A 20,083-nucleotide genomic window follows, 5' to 3' on the forward strand; every position below is an offset into this window, starting at 1 on the left:
GGGGTAATTAGCAAATTCGCCTTCTCGTGCCCCTCACTGCTCACTGATCCAAGCCTCTTCGTCGACCATCTGATGACGCCGCAACGGATCTGGCAAGCTGGTCCCGTACGGTAGAAGCCTCACGTGGGAGACATCACGCCAGCCACTTTTCCTTGACCCTTGGGGAACGACAGCAGGGAGGGTGTCACGAAGCATCCTGGGCCAGACCAATTAGCCCCGTTGGACGAGCCGAGAACCTACCGCAGACTCTCCATTGAAAGAGTAGTGCAGGTGGTATCCCAATCAAGTCAACGTTCACGCTTTCCAACTCCGCTCTCCTAAGCCGTGTGAAGAGTATGTAATCAACCCTGGCGTGCATGGGACACCCAGGTCACTGGGCCACTGCACTGCACCTACCCTGCCCATTCGAGTTCGACTTTCTCAATTCTCAGACTGACACTATCGTACTTTCTCTCCCTCACAGTGACCGAAACCAGCCGAGGTTCGTTTGCTACCTTTTCACCAGGATGACGGACCCAACCTCACCGAGCCCTTATTCAGAGAACAAAAGATTCGAGCCCAAAGTTCCGGTCGAGCTCAGTCCTCCCAAGGATGACGAGATAACGTTGGAAGAGTTGGCTCAGAACGATGGTATGCATTCGAACGCTCTTTTCGGCGTAGGATCATATGTCCAGCTTGCTGAGACTGTCTCGTGACGCATAGGGACGAATCCAGAGAGACCTACGTGGGTTGCGATCAAGGGAACCGTCTTCGACGTCTCCAAAAATCCAGCCTACAAAGAGAAGGGTCAATACCATGGTAGGCTGGCCGCTTGCACTTTCCTCTGGCTCCGCCGTCGCCGATTTCTGACCTGAAGTCACCTACCAGTTTTCGCTGGGAAGGATCCGTCCCGCGGCCTCGCCCTGTCGAGCTTAAAGCCCGAAGATTGCGTTCCGAACTGGGACGACCTCGACGACAAGTACAAGACTGTTCTCGACGAGTGGTATTCCTTCTTCAGCAAGCGATATAACATCGTGGGCAAGGTCAGTATGTCCAAGTTGTGAGGTTCACGTTGGAGGGGTGAACATGCGTTGAGGGGCCCGCACGATGAAGACTAGAAAAATTCGCAGGCAAAAAATCACTGCGCAAGAGATGGAGACATATCACCATTGCAGATCGAAGAAGAGCGCGGCTACATTTTGCGGGCACGCGCTGACTATACCTTGCTGCAGGTCGCTGGTGCGCACAATACTGGAAACTAATGGGGGACCCGAGAATGAAAATGACGCAGGAAGAAACGGTGTGACCCTCAGGATGATACGATACCCCCAAGATAGTAGGCACGACGGCTTTGATCGCAACAAAATGGAGTGTTACATGTCTTCAGCGCGTCTAAACTCCAGGTCATCCACCACTGAATCAGCCCTTGCGCATCTTTCTAGCCTGGCGCTTCTTCGCAATGATCCTGTTCCGCTTCGCCACGCGGTTCTTCTCCTCGGGATCCAAGGCTTCCGCGGCTTGAGGGCGTGACTCTTTGTCGGCCTTGTCAGCCCGTTTCCGTTTTTTGCTTCCCTTGCCGCCGTCGTCGTTGTGGGATCTGTCGCTCGGTCTCGTTCTGCTGCCGCCTTCTTCTCGTGCCTTGCGCTCTCTTTCGGCGCGTCGTTGGATCACTTGAGCATTCTCAATCGCGAACTCAACAATGAGTCGTTTTCCTCTTTCTTCGCCGCCATTCTTCGCCTTCACCATGTGTCCATTGAGCCAACGCAACCCAGCAAGGGCATTCCGGTGACTGACATATTCAATGAAGCCGTAGCCCCTGCTTCGACCCGCACCCTCCTTCACTTTACCGCCCTCTTTATCCTCGAACACGACTTTGGCCTGTTTGACGATGCCTTTTCCGGACTGCTTGCGTTTGCGCTCGGCCTCTTGCATTTCGCTACCACCGCGGCGCAATTCTTCCTTGTTCAGGGGTTGCCGCAGGCCCTCCTTGACATCCTTGGCGAACCCAACCACAGCTTCTCTGGCTAGGGCCTTCAGCTCCTTGCTGCCGATGCCTCGGGGCAGATTCCTGACACTCAGTCGAGTCAAGCTCAAACACAGGTTGGGACTGCTCTTGATCAACTTTTGACGCTGGCGAGCACTGGCCTCTCGGATGTCAATCTCTGCCTTGCCTAGCTGCTCGTAGAGCTTGGATCCGTTCGTGATGGAGCCCTCGGAGAGCAAGTAGAGCCGGCGCTTGTCCCGATCGCGAATGTCCCGTTTGTCGCTCGCTTCGCTGGCTCGTCGCTCTGCGTCTTCCCTGCTCAATGCACGGGTGACCTGGAGAACACGACCTTCGAGCGTATATTGACCAGAAGGATCCGATGCCTCGTTTTCCAAGATAGAATGCTTGAGGTTTTCGCCACGGCGTTTCTTCTCCTTGTCCGCCTGCTCTGTTGAAGTCCCGTGCCTTGGAGCGTTCTTGACACAGCCTTTGGCATCCTCGACATTGAAGAAACAGACAAAGCCCGTTCCTCGCGGTCTTTCCGTATCCTGGTCATAGACAACTCGAGCATACCGTACTGGTCCGAAGGCAGAGAAGTGGTCTTTCAGAGCATCGTCATCGGTGCTGTAGGGTAGATTTCTCACAAACACGGTGGTGTCGTTCCTGTTCCGGGACGGCTCGTCGTCCGAAATAGCACTCTCGGCTTCCGATCCGAGGTCCTCTTCATCGGCTTGAGCATCCAAGTCATCGACCGAGTCCTCATCGGACGTTTGTGCTAGGTCAGTGTTATCCTCAGCATTCTGATCCTCATGTAAAATTTCGTCGGAATCGATTTCTTCACTCTCACGGCCGTCAGCCCCAGCACTTTCACGTCCGCGCTCGCCGGTGGGCTGCTCTGTGTCCTTCGATTGCGGTTTGTCCTGGCCGGTCTTTTGCACCTCCTGCCATGTCTCCTTGTCCACGGCCCAGTCAACAGCTAATGTGCGACCATCGATCTCTTTGCCATTGACCCCGGCAATTGCTCTCTCGGCATTCTTTTTACCTCGCAGCAAAACAATACCAAAGCCGTACTGGACCTTTGGGCTCTTTTTGGGTACGACAGCGTGCTTGACCTTCCCATAGCTCCGAAATAGGGCGGCGAGGTCGTCCGACGTCTTGATGCTCCACGGCAGGTTTCGCACAATAAGCCTGGGTGCTTGCGAGTCTTCTTTGCTCTTCTCCCTTTCGGCCTTGAGCTTGAGGGCAGTTGTGTTGACAGTACCCCTGCCTGCGACGTCCCCATCTCTGTGTCTTGCTTCGGCTAATTCGACCTTTATCTTCCTCCCGTCCAGCTCAGAATTGTTGAACTGGGCCACGGCGGCCTGCGCATCCTCGGCGTCTGCTAGCGTGACAAAACCAAAGCCTCGCGAGATCTTTGTCTCTGGATCGACGACGACGGTAGCATGTTTGATTGGGAGGGAGTCGGAGAAGTGTTCAGCGAGCCGCTCAGTCGTCACTGAGGCCGGCAGAGAGCGAACGAAGAGTGACCGCCTTTGGTCCCTGGCCACTGCCTCGCTGTTTTGGTTCTTTTTCGTGGTTTCGGGACTAGTGGCTTCATAGCTGCCGTTAGACAGCTTGCGCCTCTTGCTGTCTTGAGCCATGACGACTCAATTGCGGTCGTGGTGTGCGAGTGTTGGAGGGCGAGAGTGAACTTTTTCACAATCCAAAATTTCTCCAAATAGGCGGAGTAGCATTTCGGTGGAGCATAATTCTACGGTCAAGCATAGGGCGCAACCGACGTACGTGAGAATTATGGTCTCGAAGGAAACAAGGGAAAACATGAATACCCCATCTTACACACAGTTGCCTGATCTCATCTCCAGTGATACAAAGCATGGCTGAGGAGTTCGACAGCCTCGATTTTCATTCTGGAGAAGCATCCGCTGAGCGGTCATCAGCACCGCAGCGGACGACGAGCCCGGCTACGAATACTGCAAGCAAAGTGGTTCAGCCAAAGCCTCAAGCACTACCGTCAAGACAAGGTCCCTCAGCCATCCTAGTGTCGACGCGTCAGAAAGGCAATCCAATCCTAAAACATGTCACCCAGCTACCCTGGGAGTACTCCGACATACCGTGCGACTACGTTCTTGGAGCCACGACATGCGCTCTGTTCTTATCCCTGAAGTATCACCGTCTGCACCCGGAATACGTCTATAGCCGCATTCGCCAGTTGGGGAAGCTCTACAATCTTCGTATCTTGTTGGCCATGGTCGACATCGAAAATCACGAAGAAGCACTGAAGGAGTTATCGAAGACGTCTATGATCAACAATCTCACTTTGATCTTGTGCTGGTCGTCTCAAGAAGCCGGCCGGTACCTGGAACTCTTCAAGTCTTATGAGCACGCGTCTTCGGCCTCCATCCGAGCTCACCGAGCAGAGACTTATCAAGAGAGCCTAACTGAGTTCGTCACCACTCCTCGATCTATCAACAAAACCGACGCCGCGAGCTTGATCATGAATTTTGGGTCTCTCCGCGCAGCTGTCAATGCTCAACCCGAGGAGTTGGCATTGGTTCCTGGTTTTGGTGAGAAGAAAGTCAAGGACTGGTACAATACGCTCCGTGAACCTTTCCGAGTGAGGAGGGCAGCAAAATCCACCGTCGCTTTGCTGAGGCAGGAGACGACGGTGGGTACGACAACGAGTCTCGACACCGATTCAGGGCCTGAAACTGCACGTGAACCCATACCTATCAGCACTGTTCCCAGTTCGCATAGCCAGGCTTCTAAAGCAGTCGTGACATCGAGCGACACCCAAATGGACCCCAGCCACAAACGCTCGAGACTCGAAGCGCTGGAGGATGATTTCGGTGATGATGACGACGAGGCTGCATGGCTTGCACTTGCTGAGGCCGAAGCCGCAAAGGCAAGCGCAGAGAAAGAACAAGACGACTTGTCATTCCCGGCAGCTCAGAAAGAACCAGAGCTAAGCTCAGGTGTTGCCGCCGCCCTGGCGAAACTGCGACAAAACGGGTGACCTCACCAAATACCGGCGGCCGCGACCTATCATCCAAACCTAATCCAGATATGTGCATCCTGTCACGACGCAGAGTAGAAATGTACGAGTACGCACAGAAGAAACTGAGGCGTAGTGTACGAGGTACGCGATGTGACGCCGTCCAGCATAAATGATCGACCCAGCGAAGGGGAATACGCTGTGCACGCTACGAGTATGGAACTGTCCAAATTCGCAGATCGTTATCATTATGTTCCGCCTCGTGTCTATCAAACTATTTCGAGGTACTATGGGTGGACCCCGCCTCGCCTCGACGAATTGCTAATGCCCCATGTGGGGATCTGTACAGTCATGAGAGACGCACAGCCGCCTACGGAAGTCCAATCACCATGGGCAAGGCAGACCCATCACGGTTCGCTCGCTTGGAACAACATAGCAGTAACAGTGCTGAAAGGACTATATCCCGTCTTTCACCAAGGGCTACGCCATTGGGGCATTTGACCATCCACTATTACAGCGTCCTTTTCCGTCTTGGAATCTCAGCCAGTATTTGCCGCATCTACGAGGTTCCTCCACCAGAAGAAAAGACATCTTCACAGAATCATTGAAGCAGCAACAGTCCATTCAGGATGGGAAATTGGGATGCTATCACCGCTGCAACCAGCGGTGTCAATCCCGCCGCCTACGCCACTCTCGGTGGACGCGAGTACCGGCCAGTGGGGGAGGCTAGCGACCAGAACATCGACACTCTCGTGACTGTGCCAGTGCTTGATCTCAAAGCCGTACAACAGAACGAAGGAAGATTAGATGCGAGCTCCATCGACACACTCACCACCGAGAAGGAAGCCAACAGAGAAAAGAAGAAAGACAAGGGTCTTTCAAGCTTGTTTCGCCGAAAGACGTCCAACTTCCACTCCCCCTCTGCAAGAAGGGTCAATATTGACATGCGACAAGTCACAAGAATGGAGTATCTGAAGCACTATGCAAAAGATGATCAGGGAGGCTATATTGGTACAGAAGACCCTGCTGAAGATTGCATTCTGAATGGAGAGGACTTGGCTAGGTGGAGAGGGCCAGCGGCGGTTCAAGCACCGCTGTCCGTCCCTTTGACTGGAATTGGGTTCGAGACAGTGGGAGACTCGGGGCATCTCGCATCAATGTCGATACTTCCTAGTGGCACTGACTCTACCACGGCTGACACGAACGCGACTTCTGGAGGGAAGAAGACCAGATTCGGGCTACTCAAGAACCTCAAAGGAGGCGGTACGAGCGGTGGGACAATCCGATAATGCTGGGCAAAACACTGGTACCACTTACCTTGTGGACTCGGATGACAATACGTCTGTATCGAATGGTCTTCACTTCCTCCCGTCCTCACAATCATGACATTGTACATTGCTTGCATCACTCCTCTGCCGACACGTTCGCTTCTGTTCCCATCTTCGGTATAAGGGGTATATCGCATCTCCCGCTCCCCAGTGCATGTAGACATCTTCATTTGCAGCAATGGCAAAATTTCTCTACAAGCCGCGCTGTGAGCAATCAATATGATCCTTTCCGATCGTCGCAAGCGTCATTTCCTAAGAGCGTCGCCAAAGGAACTTACGCCTAGCAGCGAATAATACCTTGGAAGCGCGAAATTCGTGATTGGGGGGAGCAACTTGTGCGTCGTTTGTTAAGCACAGGGCCCCCAGGCTACCACTGAAGGAGAATTAGGGGCTCCAGAAGCCGATTGGCGCCTAGAGTGATGCTTATCCTGGTTAAGCATTCGGCTCTATCGTGTCCTGCATCGTGTTCGAAATTTCAGTTCTTTTGTGTCTTCGTGTAACTGTACTTCGTTCTGTACTTCCGATTGGTTTACATCTATCTGGCATTTGAGCGAAGTCTTCAGAATCTTGCAATAGTGTTCCTGGCAATCTACAAGTCGCCCATCCTTTTATCGTGACCGCCGAACTTATGACACCAGAAACCCTCGCCACTGAAACGTTGACTTCGACCACGTCTAATGGCGAGGTATGTCAGCTAAAGCACGCCATTCGATAGGACACTCTGCCGTTGCCTCGAGCCGCTGTAACTACAGCCACGATGGCTGCGGGCGAGCCAGACGAAGCTTCCCCCTTGCTGGATGTCGAACAGTCCAGCAACATGTCTGATGGCGCGGAATCCGTCAACAAGCAGGTGCGAAGTTTGGCGGAGCTCCAGGCAGATTGGGATCCTGATACACCACAGAGTCCATCCCAGCTCGACGAAAGCGACTTTGTCACCGCCACAGAGGACCGCAATCTCAAACGAGGTCTCCATCAACGGCATGTGTCGCTCATTGCCATCGCCGGGGCTATTGTACGCTTACTGCTTCTCTTGTTCCGCCTGGATAGCTGATCCTTGCCCAGGGCACCGGTCTCTTCTTGGGTCTTGGAGGATCTATTCAGACTGGTGGCCCGTTAGGAGCACTGCTGGGCTATGCGACCGTCGGCCTCATTGTGTGCGCCGTCCAATTTGCCCTTGGCGAGGTGACAGCGCTGTTGCCGGTCACCGGCTCCTTCGTGCGCCATGCGGAGGTTCTAGTCGACCCGGCTTTGGGCTTTGCTATCGGGTGCGTCGACGCCACACGTCAACCATCGCAGGTCCTAATACATGTGTACAGGTATAATCTAGTGTACGGCAACTGCCTCTCAATCCCAACCGAGATCACGGCCATCTGCGTCCTGTTTCAGTACTGGACCGACATCAACCCTGCATTATGGATAGTAATCTTCATAACTCTAACCGTTGCAGTCGGTCTCTGTTTCATCGGCATCTACGGCGAGATCGAGTTCTGGTTCGCTCTGCTCAAGATCGTCTTCATCATCTTCCTTGTCCTGCTCGGCCTTGTCATCGACCTGGGGGGCGTCTCAGGAACGCCTCGCATCGGATTTCGATATTGGAAACATCCCGGCCCGTTTGTGGAATTCATCGGCACGGGCTCCTGGGGCCGCTTCCTGGGATACTGGGCCGTGATGAGCAACGCCGTGTTCAGCTTTGCCGGGACCGAAAGTCTCGCGATGGCGGCGGCCGAGACGCGGAACCCGCGTGTCACAATCCCCAAGGCGTGCAAACGGGTGTTTATCCGCGTGGCAACATTCTACATCCTCGCCGTGCTTGTCGTGGGCATGCTTGTGCCGAGCGACGACACCAGACTCGATGACCAGTCCGGTACTGCGGCACAGAGCCCTTTCGTCATCGCTGCCAGCGCTGCCGGCCTCAGTGGAGTGCCCTCCCTCGTCAATGCCATCGTCATCACCTCGGCGTGGTCGAGCTCAAACCAGGCCTTGCTTTCCGGCACTCGCGTTCTGTACGGGCTCGCGCTCAAGAAGCAAGCCCCGAGCCTGTTCCTGTGGACGACACCTTGGGGCACACCATACCTTTGCACGCTCTTCTTCGGGGCATTCATGTTCCTTGCCTTCATGAGTCTGTCGGAGGGCGCGCTGACGGTCTTCTGGTGGCTCGTCGACCTCACCGCGTGTGGCGTGCTGATTTCGTGGATCACCGTGCTGTCGAACCATTTGCGACTGATGCGCGCCATGAAGGCCCAGGGGATCGAGCTGGGAAGGCTGCCATGGCATTCAAGACTAACTGGTATGGCGCACCCTGAATGTGCGTTTTGGTATCTGTGCTGACGGGATCGCTTCCCACCCGCCAGAGTACTCAACGCCCACAGCTCTGATTCTGTGTGTTACCGTCCTCCTCACTGCTGGGTTCCCAGTCTTCACCAAGGGAAACTGGTCTACCACGGGGTTCGTCTCGTCATATCTGTACGTGTCCTCGAAGCCCTGCCTCCAGCCTGTCCCTCTCTCACGCAGTGCTGACCCTGACCTTAACACTACACCAGGGACATCCCCCTTGTCATCACCGCATACGTGGCGTGGAAGATCCACAAGGGGACCAAGATCGTCAAGCTGACGGACATTCCGCTTGAGGAAGCGCTCGCGAGGGCAGACCAAGATATCGAGCCAGCACCTGAACAGCCAGGCTGGCAGCGCGTGGTCGGGTTCCTTTGGGACTAACAAGTGATCATCAATGACCAAGAAGAGACGAATCGCATCACTTGGTATTGAAATGCGATCGCGCACGCGCAGCAGTATAATTTTACGAAAACCAAACCACTACTCCGAAGGTTACCAGGTTGCCTATACCGACCAGTGACCAGTCTGCTAAGTCATAGAATCAAGTCGGCGAACGGCCGGTCTTCAGAATGGCAGAGAGGGGACCATCGATGTCCAGGCCAGGTGAGATGCGAAATACACCGTCTCTCTCAGATTGGCAGGGACAGGGAGTTGAACATTTGCAACCGCAGAGCGAATTCTGTTCGCCGACAATTAAGTCTTGGAGAATATCAAATCGATGGTACCAGGCATGACATTACCATGACGGCCGCCACCACAACCCACCTTCCGACGCAGTGGTGTTCGGTATATACGGACTGCGGATATGCCTGCCATACCATAACGATACTGATCCTCGTTCGATATGCCTATTGCAAAGCGGTCCATTGGCCATTCCTGGGAGATCCCACGGTTCTGTTCCTGGACGGGAGCTCAACATCCGGCCAACAATCGAGATCAAGTTGCGAGACTCGGAGATAACTGGCCTCGAAAGAGCAGTGGCAGCTTGAGAGCACTGCCTCTTGCTTGCACCGGTGATACGTAGAGTTCTTGTTCCAGTCTTTCGGCCGCCTGGCTTGCGGTGATCTGGTGGAGCTAATGGGTCACGTGAGACATATGTGTTGATGGCTCTCGGAAAACCTTCCCGTCACGTCACATGCTGGGAACACTTTGGTACGTGACTCGGTGATCCGCGTTGACTATTCATCGTCCCTCTCTTTGATGCTACTCCTGCACACCTCACCTCTCTGCCAGCGCGCGCCCCTTGGGTGCGTGAGACTCGATGACTACTCGAACAGCAACCCAGCTAACCCCCCACTTCACTCTCCCCACTGTCAAACCTTCCCCAGCAGTGCGGTTCCTACGCAACGCAGCGTCAATCCAGGACTATGAAGATTATTTTCTGGAAAGGCTCAGAGAGCCTAAGACTTCCTACAGCGTGCCTCTCCTTCCTGCCATCCACACTTGCCTCGAATTGTCCTCTATATGATGAACAGGAGAAGCCCCATTGGGCACCAGGACCTTGAGCAGGCACAGCAAAGCTACAACTTGAGTAAAACTAAGCGCTCAGAACAAGACGGAAGTGTAGTCTGAGAACACCTCATTGTCATCTATGGGCTGCTTGCCGAATCCTGGATACACATGTTGCATTCCCTCATGCAGCTGCAGCCAGACAAACCAGATGCCAAACTTCTACGGCGAGAAATCCTCCTCCCCACCTTTCGTCTGAGCTCTATTGATGGAAACCACGCCAGATGGCAGTTGTTATAATCCCTTCTCTGCTACATAGATCTCTCCTTGCATCACTACGCGCTGTCTTTTCCTTGCACAACATGCCTGCACCTTCGCTGGAGAGCACACCAACACTCCTGGGAGAAAGGTAGGCCGACCTGGCTTGCAGGGGCGTCTCCCGAAAGCCTACTTGACCTCATCGCGGAACCTAGTCTCGATATGGCTCACTTGTTCTCAAACACTGCTCGCACACGAATGTTCATGGAAGCCTGTCCGCGAGGCGACGGACAGGATCTCGGCTTCCCAGAAATTGACCACTATTTCAGCCGGGACTCTATGCGACGACTTTACTTCAAGGACTAACAACATAGCAGTTCGTCGACTTCTTCTCAATGATTGTTCCTTAAATCAAGCTGACCACTTCCTTGCGGGTTGATTGCCTATAAGATATGCAGATACAGATTTGCGATTGCCGGCCTTACTCTTTGCCATGATGACTAACTGTTTGGCGACGAACGGATACGGCAACCGCTCATCTCTTGGGTCAGCGCGCACGAGTATGCCGAGCAGATGAATTGTCCTATACACCCAGATGTGCATTTGGTGGGTGAAAATATCTTGCTCGTTGTCTGAAGAAGACAATGACTCCAGTACAGTAATGCAGCGAGAACAACAACACTGAATCTGCCTCCGGTCGTGCGAGCCGACTTCATCACCCAGGGTGGCTTTCCACACAGAGGATCGCTAATATGGTACTTCCACCTTCCGCTTAACACCGTCGCAGTTAATGCTTTCTCCACGGCACAGATACATCATGGTTAACCATCGAAACCGGGCCAACAGTTTCCGTATGAGAGAAGCGAAGTCGATAGCCAAAACTTCATATGGCCTGAACGACGACGGTATCCTGCTGGTTGATCCAGTCGCCATCTAGGAACACCCAGTCTCTGGACTAGACGCCATGTTGCTGCAGATGATGCAGACCACAAGACCACTGTGACATCCCTGCCAAGACCCAGCCTTGTGGCAGCGGTGCCGCAGCCTCGTTCCGACTTTGCTCCAACCATGCTACACGCTTGCGACTTGTTGTTCACATATGCACAGACGGATCGTATTTATCACTACGCACAGTAACAATGAATGTTTCGCGTTCCCAATGTCTTAGATATTCACGTCTCCACTTGGCGGTAAGTTACTCTCGCGATCGCTGCCTCTATGGTCTGGCACGTCCTCTTAGACGAACCTGCTCTCGTGCCAGCTTCTGTTTTTCTCTGAGAACTCCTCCCAGATACAGACTACAGAAGCGGCCAACGCAACTCACACATCTATCTAAATCTAAGGCAGCACATTTGAAAAGACCATGACCACTATGGAGTCATTCGCCAAGCGCGAGCCCATGCTCTCGAAGAGGCTTCAGAACAGCCAGCAAATCTCGCTCGATCAGAGCGATGTGCCAAACCTGCGTTCCTGCTACCACTGCCCAGCGCTTGAAACCCTCCAGATCGGAACGGCGACCGCACTTCGAGATCACGAGCTCCAAGCCCCTATCGATACAGACACTCTGGTCCATTACATGGGACAGCCGAGCATGAGGACCATGGTAGTCCAGGACATGCGCGTCGTTGTGACCGACGACAGGACGCAATCTAGGTATCCGCCAATTGAAGACCTCCACCTCAACCGCCTTGGACGACTCTCAAGCCTCGAACTGCGCCAGGTCAACATCAATGCCGAGGCCCTTGTCAAATTGTTCCGCACCTGCACCGATCTCCGAGCGTTTACCTTGACGAGGCCATCCGGTGATCGGGGTGCTGTCTTGCTGTACGAGCTCGCCGACACTCTACGCAACGTGTCTTCCTCCCTAACCAGCCTGACGCTCGGGTACAACAGCGTGCACAAACCGCCGGAGATCACGCTTCTGCCATCACTACGCAACATGAAGACCCTCCTCCACCTCCAGATCGACCCGTCGATGTATCTCGGCCGCCACTTGTGTCCCTATCGTCTCCCCAACTACCCCGTGGTCGTCACGCGGCCGGCCTCTTCGTTCGCCGACCTCCTTCCGGACGGCCTCCAGACACTCACCTTGGACATCGACATCGAGCAAGTGATGCGTCTGCCAGATTATCGCCGGGACATCATCACTAGTATTATCGGCGCAAGGGCACACCTGCCCAACCTGGCAGAAATCACGCTGTTCGAGGACGGGGCTGCCTGGGCGGCGGCTGTCAACATGTGTTCTTGCGGTCAATGTTATCGGCAGATGGGTCGGATCTGGCGCGGCAACCCTGGCAGACGTAGTGCCGAAGAAACGCAGGAGCGGAGGGAGTTTGTGAAGCAATTGAGAAAGATGGACGTGAAGCTGTTTAGAGATATTGGGGACGGCGCGGGCAGGTATGAGTACAGTACGGCTTGGGGAAGTGCGTGAGGTGGAGTTGTGCCAGATAAACGACTCGACCAAAAAGTCACCGGAGCTCGTGGCTGGCGAGACTACCTGGGGGCTAGAGCACGGTGTGTCCAGTTCTCCGCCCGTGCGGTGCGTCCACATTCAGGCTTTCAATGTTTCGGATGAAAGAGAATATTGTTGTTAGAGGGGAGCAGGCAGCAGACAGCGGACAAGTAGACAGCAGGTACCAACAGCGACGCTCTATGCGAGGCACTCTGCAAGGCACTCTGCAAGCGGACACGGGAAGGAGAACCAACGATTTAATCATCAGACGTTCAGCGGATCTCTTGCCCTGCCTTTAGTCCAAGCTGAGCTTGTGTCGAGAGTCCATTTAGCAGTGCACCTTGCGAACCTCCCGTGAGGAAAGGGCCAAGCTCCAAGGGAACCAGTGATGTGATATCTCGACTTTCACCGCTCTATTTCCGCTCACGAGAAGGAGCGAGATCAGCAAAACTATAATAACAAGGGGTTCGGGGGTCGTGGGTCGTCACTCATGACTCGTGGTAGAGTAGATACAGGTAGACAGGGAGAATAGCTCATGGAGTCACAATGGCGGCAGGCAGGCAGACCGACAGACCGACCGCGTTGATTGATTACTGTACTGTACTGCACACTCGACCTCATTTTACCATCCATCTCTGAGATCTCGACCACCATCTTCGAGCGATATCTCCACCACCAACTTCGAGATCTCCACCACCTGGAATCTCATTCTACCACCATCTCCAGAATCTCCATGACCTGCTCCATCTCGGTGATAGGCTTCGCGTTCGTCTGGATCCAATGGTCCTTCAAACTATTCCGCGCCAACACCTCCAGCTTGTCCCTCCCGACACCCACATCCTTCAACGTCCGAGGCATGCCGATGTGGCGGAAGATCAAGTCCAGAATATCTCCCAGGTCGATGTCAGTTTGAGCCTTGCCCTGTGCGGGCCTGCCCTCTGCCGCTCTGTCTGCTGCGACCCCGTCCTCTCCGGCTCCGGCTCGGGCTTCGCCTCCGCCTCCGCCACCACGTCCATATCTCTCCTCCACCAACGCCTTGACGACGGGCGACCGAAGCAGCACATCCCTAGTATACGCCTGGCGCTGGACGTTTGCGCCGACACGGGCATTCCACTTACACACGGCGGGCAACAGGATACAGCTCGTCTCGCCGTGGCCGACACCGCCCAGGGGACCCAGCTGGTGGCCGATGGCGTGGCTGGCGCCGAGGGGCACGCCGCTGCCGACGGCGGACATGGCCTCGACGACGCCGCGCATGGTCTCGTACCGCGCGTCCAGGTCGTCGGGTCTCCTGTGCGTCGTGATCAGCGCGGGCACCAGGCGGAGCAGTCCCTTCTCGGCCTCGGCGTCGCCCTTGCTGTTGGAACGTAAGCTGCACAGCGTCTCCACGCAGTGGTCGACGGCCCGCACGCCCGTGCTGAGCCAGATCCGGGGCGGGGTCGTCGCGGTCAGGCCCGGGTCCAGCACCACCAGGCTGGGGTTGCGCGGCGGCGGCTGGAAGAGAACCTTGGCGTTGGTGCCGTCGTCGCGCGTCACGCCCGCGATGCTCTGGTACTCGCCGCCGGAGAGGCTCGTCGGGACCGCGACGTGGTAGATCTCGGGGTCCTTGAAAGAAGAAGATGACAAAGACGAGGGTGACGAGGATGTGGATGATGCGGAAGAAAAGGCCAAGAGCGCCTCTAGCCCTTCGGACGTGGTGATGCCGTTCGCGAGCATCCACGAAATCACCTTCACGCCGTCGGTCAGCGAGCCCGCGCCCAACGTGACGATACAGTCCGGGTGTCTTGGCGCCGCGTCCTGCGCGATCTCCAGCACTTCGTTCCAGTGCGTGTGCGGCGTCATGCCGATGCGCTGGCCCACGACCTTGTCGTCGCCCAGCGCGGACCGCAGGCGGGTCAATGCGTCCGTGTTGGTCGACAGGGAGCGCGACGCCACGACGTACACGCGCGAGCAGTGCAGCGTGTGTGTGATGTGGTGGGCGCAGGCTTCGTCGAAGGGCAGACCCCATGTGATGCGCGGGACTGGGCGGTCCGGGAAGGCCGGTTCGAGGTGGTCGGTGCCGTAGGTGAATGGCATGGGGTGTGTGTGTGTGTGGTTGTGTTGGGCTGGGCTGAGCTGGGACTGTGTAGGTGGATGTAGGCGTCGTGATGTGGTGATTGCTAGGAGGGCAGGGGGGATGTAAATGCTGCTGACTACCTTGAAATAAAAACCGGTCCGTCTGTCTGTGAGGGTGTATCGGAGATGTATGTATAGAGAGAAGTATATGTTCCCGTGGGCCTGCCGGAAGTACACCTTGATATATCATATACTCTCCTGCTGTGCCCGTCTAGAGTTAACAAGCCTTTGAGGTGGTAGATGGATGAAGGAAGAAGCCAGCAGAGTGATTCATGTCCTGATTAACGACGACCATGGGAGTATCTATCCTTGATCACATAGGGTGGAGATGTGGAGAACCGGCACTTGGAGTATCGACGGATGTACAGAGAACAGTACTCTTAAGTGGATGGACGCGTCCCCACGAAAGCAGCATCCTTGAGGTTCAGGACAGAGACCTCATCGACCTGGCATGGTTCTTGGGAATGTGCTAGATCCGATATCAAGAGGTCATTACTGTAAGTGCACGACGTTGATGTTTTGTCCTTACAGAGCAGCAAAAGATGCATAGGTTGATGCGCGCAAAGCCTCACGACTCAGGCAAGAGGACAATCAAAGGCATGAATGGCATGTTTGGCATGTAGTCATGACTGCGAAGGAAATGGCGAAGGGGAAGCCCGCACATACGGACCATGCAGTGAACGGTGGCGTTACTGTGCTGTGCCCATTGCGTCGCATCCTGAAATAAGAGAAGACACGGCGGCGGGTGAGCCGTGTGGACGGGATGGAAAGGAAATGGAACAGATCCGCACCGATTGATCTCCAGGAGACCGTCTCAAGATCAGAGACCTCGATGCACCCCAAGGAGCAATCCGGCAAGCATGCTGGCTGGCTCGCTCGCGCGCACACACACACGCATAGATCAGATCCAACGAAAGCGAGGCGAGGCGAGGCGTCACTAATTTGACAATCTGTGTATCAAAGTTCTCAAGAATGCTGGTTGTGTGGCTCTGATAAGTCCGCATGAGTCTTAGCCGGCCATAGCTCGTCCCGGACCGATGTTTCTCGACTTTTTTGATATCCACGAATCGCCGTCAAGAGGTTTGGCATCCATCCGCTCTCCCGTCCCAACAAACACGAGACCCAGACACACCTCATAAGGTTGATTTGGAAGGTCGTTCGGTGTCAGTGAAGGCGCAGAAGCAAGCAAGCAGGCTGTAAATCGTCACCACCATCTGCTTGGATTCGGATAGCTCAAGACGAGGTGAGGCGGAGTGGGTAAGACCGGGGGCAGGAGAACGAGGTTGAGCAAAAGCCAAGCGCCCAGCTTAGTCGAACAGGCCGAAACCCATGTCCTCGTCGGACTCTTCCTTCTCTGTGCACCACAAACAGGTCAGTCATTCATTCAGAAATAATCGGGTATGTGTGTCCCTCGTGGGGCAGGAAAGCGATGTCTTAGAACCAGGATGGCCGCAGACGTACCCTCTTCTTTCTTCTCCTCTTCCTTGGGAGCCTCCTCGGCGGCGGCAGCACCTCCGGCAGCGGCACCACCAGCAGCAGGAGCAGCAGCGGCGCCACCGCCAGAGCCAACGTTCAGAAGCAGGTCCTTCACATCCTTGCCCTCGAGAGCCTTGGCGAAGAGGGTGGCCCAGATGGGCTCGACGTCAGCAACACCGGCGGCCTTGATGAGGGTGTTCAATTTGTCGGCCTAGATATAAAAAGCGGAAGTCAGTAATTGTTCGCATCTGTTCGTCTCTCATCTCTCCATCGGATTTGCGGGACGAAAGTGCGATAGGACTGGATGGGGGGGATCATACAGTGATCTCGATGCCATCGTCGGCGAGGATGAGAGCGGCGTAAGCGCTGGCGAGCTCGGCAGTCGACATCTTGACTTAGAGTGAAGAGAAAGTCCGGTTTAGTTGAGTGACGAGGGGGTTGAAGTCGAAGTTGAAGCTGCGCGCACAAGGGCTCGAAAGTGGCTGTTGGCCGGAATTTGGTTGTGCGATTAGCGCGCCAAGAAGAAAGCTCGGTCACGTGGTAAGGGCACGCTCCCACTCTCTCAGCCTTGTGACTGAATGTTCCGAAACTGCGAGGCTGAGAAACCGACCAATGGCGTCATGCGGCCGTCTTTCCTACCAATGCAAGCGCATATATGTAGGCCATCTGCTTCGAGCTTCTCTCCAGCGACACATTTGATGGGGTGACAACGATATCGGTATACAGTATAACTGGACTCACGGGGCCGCTTCCATCACCGATCCCTCCGTAGGGCAGTTGAAAGAACTACACCAGATCAGATCCGTTCATAACCCGGACTCCTCCCGATACCCATCATACTACTAATTATCTCTCACGGATCGACCATGTCCCCAGCAACTCTAGACATGCAAGCACTCCAGTCCCTCCGGTCCGAGTTCTCCAAAGCATTAAAAGACTTTGCGGGCTCGTCGTCGTCATTCCGAATCCTATATACCGTTCCTCCAACATCAGCGCCCAGCAACGGGAAACCCATCCCCACAAGGACGCTCTACGTGCTGGACTCAAGTTTCAACCCCCCTTCAAAAGCCCACTCGAGCCTCGTCAAAACGGCATTGAGGTCCCAGCGCTCAAATTCGGAAAGGAAAGATCACAGCCGAAGCGAGACGCCTCGAGTTTTATTCCTGCTCGCGACAGTCAACGCCGATAAGAAACCCAAGCCCGCCGACTTTGAAGACCGTATCGTCATGATGACACTGGCGGCACAGGACCTGCGGTCTTCTTTCTCGTCGACTGGCGGTCCCACTTCTGATTCTGATTCTGCGTCCGCGTCCGTGTCCGAGACCTCAAACTCGTTGTCAGATACTCCCGGGAGGACGGTGGAAGCGCCGATCATCGACATCGGCATCACGAAGCAGCCGTATTTCGTGGACAAGGCCAGCGCGATCAGAGACAGTAATGTCTACGAGAACCCAGACCGCGAGGACGGCGTCGTCGAGCAAATCCACTTGACCGGGTTTGACACGCTACTTCGCATCTTCACCCCGAAGTACTACCCGAAGCATGACCCGCCGTTGTCGGCTCTGGAACCTTTTCTGCAGCATCATCGCGTGAGGGCAACGATACGGGTCGATCCGGACAGTCCGAGCGAGAACTTGAAGGATGCACAGAAGACGGAGGCCGGGTCAGGCGCTGGTGCTGCGCCACCGACCCGCGACTTTGGCACGCCGGAAGGCCAGTTGAAGTACCTCGAGGGCATTCAGCAGGGAGCGCTGGAGAACGAGGGAATGAAACGAGAGTGGTCTGACAGAGTGGACTTGGTCGTGGACGAGGATGGAGAGGCTCAGGGCGTAAGTAGTACGAAGGTCAGGGATGCGGTGAAGGAAGGGAACTGGGCTCAAGTGAGAGAGCTAGTCGGGCCGAGCGTAGGCGATTGGATCAAAGAGACGAGGTTGTACTTGGAAGGGGACGGCAATGGGAAGCTGTAAGAAGAAATAAAATGAAATCGACGCATACGACGCATACGACGCAACGTGACACAACTCCGTTTCCTCAATTCTACAATGGAATGAACCTGACTTGCACGAATACCTTTGCCCACGGCATGGGTTCGTGCATGAGGGCCCGCCATTAAGCGAATAGCTATACACGGTGCCGATGGCAGAGGACAGATCTTATGAATGTAGTATATATTTTAATTCTCGTCTTCCACGTCAACACAACATGGACAGGAAGGATACGCTCGTGCCCATACAGGCTGCGTACCGCAAGCACTTAGGTGCTGTACACGCCATATGTGCTGCCAACTCTTTCGACTCCCATGCGCTTATCGCACCTCTTTGACTCCGTGTGTCCGTCTTTGTGGGCAATTTTGTACTCACTGCAACCACCACTTCTCTCGTGATCCACGCTCAAACATCACCGCCACCCTGCTGCAACCCGGTAGCACCAGCGCCCGGCTTGGTACCACCCTCGGCAGGCAACGGCACAGGGTCCGTTCTCTGGCCGCCCTTCTGCCCGGGAGCCGCTTCAGACGTCTGCAACTGCTCGCTGACCTGCGCGTTGCCCGTGGGTGCGCGGGAGCTGGTATCACCTCCTTCGGCGGGTTTGCCGCCACCGACGGCGGTCTTCTCGCTGTGAGCGGCCTGCGGGGCGCCGCTCCCCTTTGACGCTTCGGCATTTTTCTTCCCATCGGGCGTCAGGCCAAACAGGGCACTATGGCTGCCCGGTGCGCCAGTGCCGCTGAGTTTTTCGGTCGGGTTGGCCTCGCCGACTAAGGCCGGGTCGGGTCCTTGATCAGGGGATTGGATTCGATCACCGCCGTCGGCGGGGGGTTGGGCTTGTTGGTCGTTGTTGCCGCTGTTGCCGGCCGAGGCGGGCTTGGAGGGGACATCGGCGGGAGAGGCATGCCCGTGGCCATTCCCGTGGCCGGTCTCGTGGCTGCTAGGGGTAGATGTGCTTGCGGTTTGGTCGTCGGGCTGCTTGTGATGGCCGGGAAGGTGATGGTGGCTACGCAGCGTCAGTTCTGTTGTCCATCTGGCCTGTGGTCTTGTAGATAGCGTTACCTGTTCTCCTCCGTTGACTGTGGCCTCGGTCAGTTATCACTTCAAAACATACGAGCACCTCCGACTTACGCTTTCCTTGTTGCCGCCCAGGAGGTGGCTGACTGTGTTCTTGACGGTTTCCATGACGACTGTCCTGCTGTTACGTTGCCCTAAAGACGAGATAAGTGAAACGGGTCTCGCTGCTGCTGTTATAATACTCTGCGGTGTTCAAAGTTTCATACAAGCGAAGGTGCGTGGGAGAGACGCAGGGGACTATATGAACTGAGATGCGCCTCTCGAGCAGGCATCGACACCCGTAGCGAGCTGCCCATCATCTGGGAAAATCTGACGACATCACGCTGCGTCATAGTCGAAGCCAGAGGGTTGCAAGATACGGCTGATTGCGTCCTCTGGTGACCCGAGTTGAAGGGACACGAACCAAGGGAAGCAAGCATCATAACTGCGGGGCATTGGTGGGGGGAGATAAAGCTTCGGCTCACCACCAGCACGAGTGGCTAGCCACCTCGGAACCAGCAAGGCGAATCAGGCAAGCGAACCAGTCACTGCACGGCGGAGGTTGCCAGGAACTGAGATTCACCATACTGAGTACGAGATGCTGGACAACGTTGAAAAAAGCTGGGACAAGAAGCGCGACAGGAAACCTGACTGACTCTAGTAGCGCCACATGGCCGT

General features: G+C 55.2%; 10 protein-coding genes across 10 annotated transcripts; 6 read left to right on the forward strand and 4 right to left on the reverse strand.

Moving 5' to 3' along the window:
- Nucleotides 1-506: 506 nt before the first annotated feature.
- Nucleotides 507-1,043, forward strand: G647_05937 (uncharacterized protein; the record flags this gene model as incomplete). The annotated part of the gene is made up of 3 exons (XM_008730263.1): nucleotides 507-630; nucleotides 703-798; nucleotides 868-1,043. The coding sequence occupies 3 exons, from the start codon at nucleotides 507-509 to the stop codon at nucleotides 1,041-1,043; spliced, it is 396 nt and encodes a 131-aa protein (XP_008728485.1).
- A 355-nt stretch (nucleotides 1,044-1,398) lies between these two features.
- Nucleotides 1,399-3,603, reverse strand: G647_05938 (uncharacterized protein; the record flags this gene model as incomplete). The annotated part of the gene is made up of 1 exon (XM_008730264.1): nucleotides 1,399-3,603. The coding sequence occupies one exon, from the start codon at nucleotides 3,601-3,603 to the stop codon at nucleotides 1,399-1,401; it is 2,205 nt and encodes a 734-aa protein (XP_008728486.1).
- A 233-nt stretch (nucleotides 3,604-3,836) lies between these two features.
- On the forward strand, nucleotides 3,837-4,976 carry G647_05939 (uncharacterized protein; the record flags this gene model as incomplete). Its single annotated transcript, XM_008730265.1, has 1 exon — nucleotides 3,837-4,976. One exon carries the CDS (start codon nucleotides 3,837-3,839, stop codon nucleotides 4,974-4,976), a length of 1,140 nt encoding a protein of 379 aa, XP_008728487.1.
- Nucleotides 4,977-5,584: 608 nt separating this feature from the next.
- G647_05940 (uncharacterized protein) lies at nucleotides 5,585-6,244 on the forward strand (the record flags this gene model as incomplete). The annotated part of the gene is made up of 1 exon (XM_008730266.1): nucleotides 5,585-6,244. The coding sequence occupies one exon, from the start codon at nucleotides 5,585-5,587 to the stop codon at nucleotides 6,242-6,244; it is 660 nt and encodes a 219-aa protein (XP_008728488.1).
- A 796-nt stretch (nucleotides 6,245-7,040) lies between these two features.
- On the forward strand, nucleotides 7,041-8,998 carry G647_05941 (uncharacterized protein; the record flags this gene model as incomplete). Its single annotated transcript, XM_008730267.1, has 5 exons — nucleotides 7,041-7,295; nucleotides 7,346-7,548; nucleotides 7,600-8,570; nucleotides 8,635-8,746; nucleotides 8,824-8,998. 5 exons carry the CDS (start codon nucleotides 7,041-7,043, stop codon nucleotides 8,996-8,998), a joined length of 1,716 nt encoding a protein of 571 aa, XP_008728489.1.
- A 2,698-nt stretch (nucleotides 8,999-11,696) lies between these two features.
- G647_05942 (uncharacterized protein) lies at nucleotides 11,697-12,755 on the forward strand (the record flags this gene model as incomplete). Its single annotated transcript, XM_008730268.1, has 1 exon — nucleotides 11,697-12,755. One exon carries the CDS (start codon nucleotides 11,697-11,699, stop codon nucleotides 12,753-12,755), a length of 1,059 nt encoding a protein of 352 aa, XP_008728490.1.
- A 726-nt stretch (nucleotides 12,756-13,481) lies between these two features.
- On the reverse strand, nucleotides 13,482-14,852 carry G647_05943 (uncharacterized protein; the record flags this gene model as incomplete). Its single annotated transcript, XM_008730269.1, has 2 exons — nucleotides 13,482-13,714; nucleotides 13,787-14,852. 2 exons carry the CDS (start codon nucleotides 14,850-14,852, stop codon nucleotides 13,482-13,484), a joined length of 1,299 nt encoding a protein of 432 aa, XP_008728491.1.
- Nucleotides 14,853-16,275: 1,423 nt separating this feature from the next.
- G647_05944 (60S acidic ribosomal protein P1) lies at nucleotides 16,276-16,756 on the reverse strand (the record flags this gene model as incomplete). The annotated part of the gene is made up of 2 exons (XM_008730270.1): nucleotides 16,276-16,578; nucleotides 16,688-16,756. The coding sequence occupies 2 exons, from the start codon at nucleotides 16,754-16,756 to the stop codon at nucleotides 16,276-16,278; spliced, it is 372 nt and encodes a 123-aa protein (XP_008728492.1).
- A 477-nt stretch (nucleotides 16,757-17,233) lies between these two features.
- On the forward strand, nucleotides 17,234-18,334 carry G647_05945 (uncharacterized protein; the record flags this gene model as incomplete). Its single annotated transcript, XM_008730271.1, has 2 exons — nucleotides 17,234-17,682; nucleotides 17,722-18,334. 2 exons carry the CDS (start codon nucleotides 17,234-17,236, stop codon nucleotides 18,332-18,334), a joined length of 1,062 nt encoding a protein of 353 aa, XP_008728493.1.
- A 423-nt stretch (nucleotides 18,335-18,757) lies between these two features.
- On the reverse strand, nucleotides 18,758-19,534 carry G647_05946 (uncharacterized protein; the record flags this gene model as incomplete). The annotated part of the gene is made up of 3 exons (XM_008730272.1): nucleotides 18,758-19,355; nucleotides 19,412-19,428; nucleotides 19,481-19,534. The coding sequence occupies 3 exons, from the start codon at nucleotides 19,532-19,534 to the stop codon at nucleotides 18,758-18,760; spliced, it is 669 nt and encodes a 222-aa protein (XP_008728494.1).
- Between the last annotated feature and the right edge of the window lie 549 nt (nucleotides 19,535-20,083).

The sequence above is a fragment of the Cladophialophora carrionii genome, assembly GCF_000365165.1.
Source record: "Cladophialophora carrionii CBS 160.54 unplaced genomic scaffold supercont1.5, whole genome shotgun sequence".
Taxonomy (NCBI): Eukaryota; Fungi; Ascomycota; class Eurotiomycetes; order Chaetothyriales; family Herpotrichiellaceae; genus Cladophialophora; species Cladophialophora carrionii.